The sequence below is a fragment of the Phaethon aethereus genome (assembly GCF_964289735.1).
Source record: "Phaethon aethereus genome assembly, chromosome: 21".
NCBI lineage: Eukaryota > Metazoa > Chordata > Aves > Phaethontiformes > Phaethontidae > Phaethon > Phaethon aethereus.
The window spans coordinates 580,107-583,625 of record NC_138597.1 but is presented as its reverse complement, the minus strand read 5'-3'; the positions used below and the strand labels follow the sequence as shown (position 1 = coordinate 583,625).

The 3,519-nt window shown below is 57.2% G+C and overlaps 1 protein-coding gene across 1 annotated transcript; it reads left to right on the top strand.

Moving 5' to 3' along the window:
* On the top strand, positions 1-1,088 carry C1QB (complement C1q B chain; the record flags this gene model as incomplete). Its single annotated transcript, XM_082009337.1, has 2 exons — positions 1-160; positions 514-1,088. 2 exons carry the CDS (start codon positions 1-3, stop codon positions 1,086-1,088), a joined length of 735 nt encoding a protein of 244 aa, XP_081865463.1.
* Positions 1,089-3,519: the final 2,431 nt, after the last annotated feature.

Genomic DNA, 3,519 nt, shown 5'->3' with positions numbered 1-3,519 from the left:
ATGCAGACCGCGTGGGTGATGCTGATCTGCCTGGCTGGAGGGCAGCTTGCAAGTGCCACACTCTGCAAGACCTATGGCACCATCCCAGGCATCCCCGGGTCACCAGGACAGCCTGGGAGCAACGGCAGAGATGGGGAGAATGGCCTAAAGGGAGAGCAAGGTAAGGAGGAGGCTGCAGGTGGGAAAATATCCTCTTATGAATACTGAGAGCAGGAAAAGGCAGTGCCAGGGGTATGGTCTTGGGAAAGAAATCCATTTTCCACCAGTCCCTTTGGGGTGTTATCAGGTGGGGGGGATGCTTGGGGAAAGAAGGGGCTGGACAGACTGGAGCACCCTGAGGAACCTGGGGAGGGAAGGTGCATGAGAGCAAGGGGTGTCACACCTGCTGCATGGGTAGGGGTCTCTGCTGACATACATTCTGGCACAGGTACCATCATTTTCCTTCCCAGTGCACCCTCCGCAGACCCATGGGGCTTGGCTGTGAACACAATGACTCTTCCTCTTGCTTTCTAGGTCCCCCTGGCCAGGTGGAGCACGAAGGAGACGTGGGGGAGAAGGGAGACCCAGGAGTACCAGGGTACCCTGGGAAGATTGGCCCCAAGGGCCCCCCAGGTTCAAAGGGATTGCCAGGTCCCATGGGACCCCCTGGCCCTCAGGGGGACTCTGGTGACTACAAGGCCACCCTCAAGTCTGCCTTCTCTGCTGCCAGGACCATCAGCTCCTACCCACGCCGGGACCAGCCTATCCGCTTCGACCGCATGATCACCAACGAGCAGGGCCACTATGAGAACCGGTATGGCCGCTTCATCTGCCGGGTCCCAGGCATCTACTACTTCACCTACCACATCACCTCTAGGGGCAACCTGTGCCTCAGTGTGAAAAAGGGCCGGGGTGGTAGCAGGGGCGAGAAGGTGGTGACCTTCTGTGACTACGTGCACAGCAGCTACCAGGTTACCACAGGTGGTGTGGTCCTCAAGGTGGCAGCAAATGAGTCCATCTGGCTGGAGCCAACAGAGAAGAACTCTGTGGTGGGGATTGAAGGGTCCGACAGCATCTTCTCCGGCTTCCTCATCTTCCCCGAGGCTTAGCCCACCGAGGGTTTCCCTCTGCAGCCCTTCCCCTGCTGCTGACTGGCCGCTGCAGGGCTGAGGACTCCCCTGGAAATGACTCTTCACTCCAGATTTGGTGACCTAAGCCCATTACTGCTGGTCTTGCACATTAAATGAGAGCTCCTGGTGCTGTTGGTTCCTTCCTGCCTAGGATTTGCCTCCTTCACCCCTCAGATACCCAGGGCATTGCGTCCCACAGCCCAGGGTGCAGCCTGGGCTCATTAGCATCTCAGCACTGCTGAGCAGAGCCAGGCAATTCATGCAGTTCCTGCTGCAGACTACACAGCTGTCTCCTTCCAGAGGCATGTAGAGGAAGTCCTAGTCCAGGGTTAGGAAGATGAGGGAGAGGAAGCCTGGTCTCTAGACAGGGGGAATGTAGCAGGAATATTTGTGCCACTGGGTGGACAGGGAGCTGATGTAGGTAGTGCTGTGCTGGAGAGCCCTGAGGCTGGTAAGATCTGGGGACACCAAACTCTCTTAGACTTTTTTGGGGGGTGGTGGTGACAATAATATTCACAGAAGCTTGTCAAAGCTTGTAACAAGATGAACCAGGTGTACGTGGGGAAGCCAGAGCTTGATGACATTATGGATGGGGTGTGGGGCACACAGCTATCCCCTGGTGCAGCTGGGCAGGGTCCAGAGCAGCCCCATAAGCCCAGCAGATGACCGACACGTGCAAGTCCTATAGCACAGCCAAGCCCCCCTTGAGATCCAAGGACCCAAGGACCTCCAAACGAGTAAGAGCTGAGGACCCCAAGGATGTCCTTGTCCCCGGGGCAGGTGACAACCCAGTGTTGTACCTGGCTGGGGGTTTGCCTACAGCCCCCAGCCCCGCCGTGGCAGGTGGTACCAAGAGCTGTGAGGTGTGAAGCCCATGGTGATGTACACGGGGCACTTAGGACATAGAAGAGGAGAGGTTTTGTGGGGGAGATTTGAAAGGGCCTGGATGAAGGGGATGATGATAAAGTGTCTGGGGGGGAGTGGGAGATAGGCTGGCTTTTATGCAGCTTCGCTACTGAGCTCTGGGGGCCCGATTATGCGTGCAGGCCCCCACAGCCCCCACAGCCCTGGGCTGCACAGTCTCCCTGCCCCAGCGTGGCACAGTGCCTGCGGGGCATGCCCGGCACCGGTGCGGCCGGCTCGCAGGCTCCGGCACCTGCCGGGGTGACCTGCCGGCAGGTGGCACTGGAGACCGGCGCAGCCCCCGCCTCGCCAGCGGGAGCATCCTTGTCCCACGGGCCGGGAGGGCAGAGCTTGCAGGGGCCGGGCAGAAGCGTAGAGCTCAGCTCTGCCTTACCCGCAAGGTCTGGGAGGAGGCACCGGGCAGGATTAGTGCCGCCTCTTGCAGCCCTGGGTTAATGCCTCGTCCTTGCCACCTCGCCGCTTGGTCCTTTCCCCATCAAAATCTGTGCTTCTGTCCCCAGACCCCGTGTCCACAGACCTTTACCTCCTATCAGAAAGTTGGGGCAGGGATGTTCAGTGTTGCATCCCAAAGCTCTCACTGTGAAGGAGCACTGGGCTGCTTTTAAAATGCAGCTGCAATGGTCATGCCATTTTGCAGCTGGAAATGCAGCATCCCAAATGAAATTGGGTCAGCAAGGCAGGTGGAGTAGGTTTTTGACCCCCTCAAAACAGAGGCTGGGCAGCTTACTCCAGTTAATCTCCTGAACCCTCAGCAGGTCTGCAGGGGACACCAAACCAAAGAGCAGCCAATACGCTGGAGGACTGGGCTGCCATTCAAAGAGCCTTGACAGGCTGGAGAAATGAGCTGGCAGGAACCTACTGACATTTCATGGAGACAAATGCAAAGCCCTTCTTCTGGCATCAGATAACCCCATGCAACAGGACAGGCGGGGGGCAGGAGGAAGCTTTGCAGGAGCGCATCTGGGATGCTGGTGGACAGCAGGTTGAAGCTTTCTGCCTTTCCAAGTAATTGATATAATCATTTTGGACTTTTGAAAAGGTCTTTGTCAGGACGTCTCTCAAGTGGAACTGGTTTTATCTTTAAAACTAATGTCTGACATAACACCAGCACAAGCCAAAGGGTTTCTAGGGTCTTGGCTGTACCTGGAGAGTCAGAGCGCAGTGCAGGTACCAATTGTCTCTAAAGTGCAGCTCACTGTGCTTACGCAGCTGGAAAACAGAGGTACACAGGGCCTTGCTTCCTCCTGTGGGTCTCAGCCAGCACCCAGCAATACCGCCTCAGTCATCAGCTACGTGGGATGGCAGCTATCTGCTCCCTTGAAGCTGCCACTGCATGGGCATGGAGCAACACACCCCTCAGGTATCCAAGAAGGATAGGAAAAGGGGGCCAGAGGGCCATGAGTGGTTGGGGTGGGTGGTGGTCCATGCAGCATCACCATTCAGTTCTTCCAGGGCCACTCGCTGCAGGCAGTGTGTTTCTGACCCC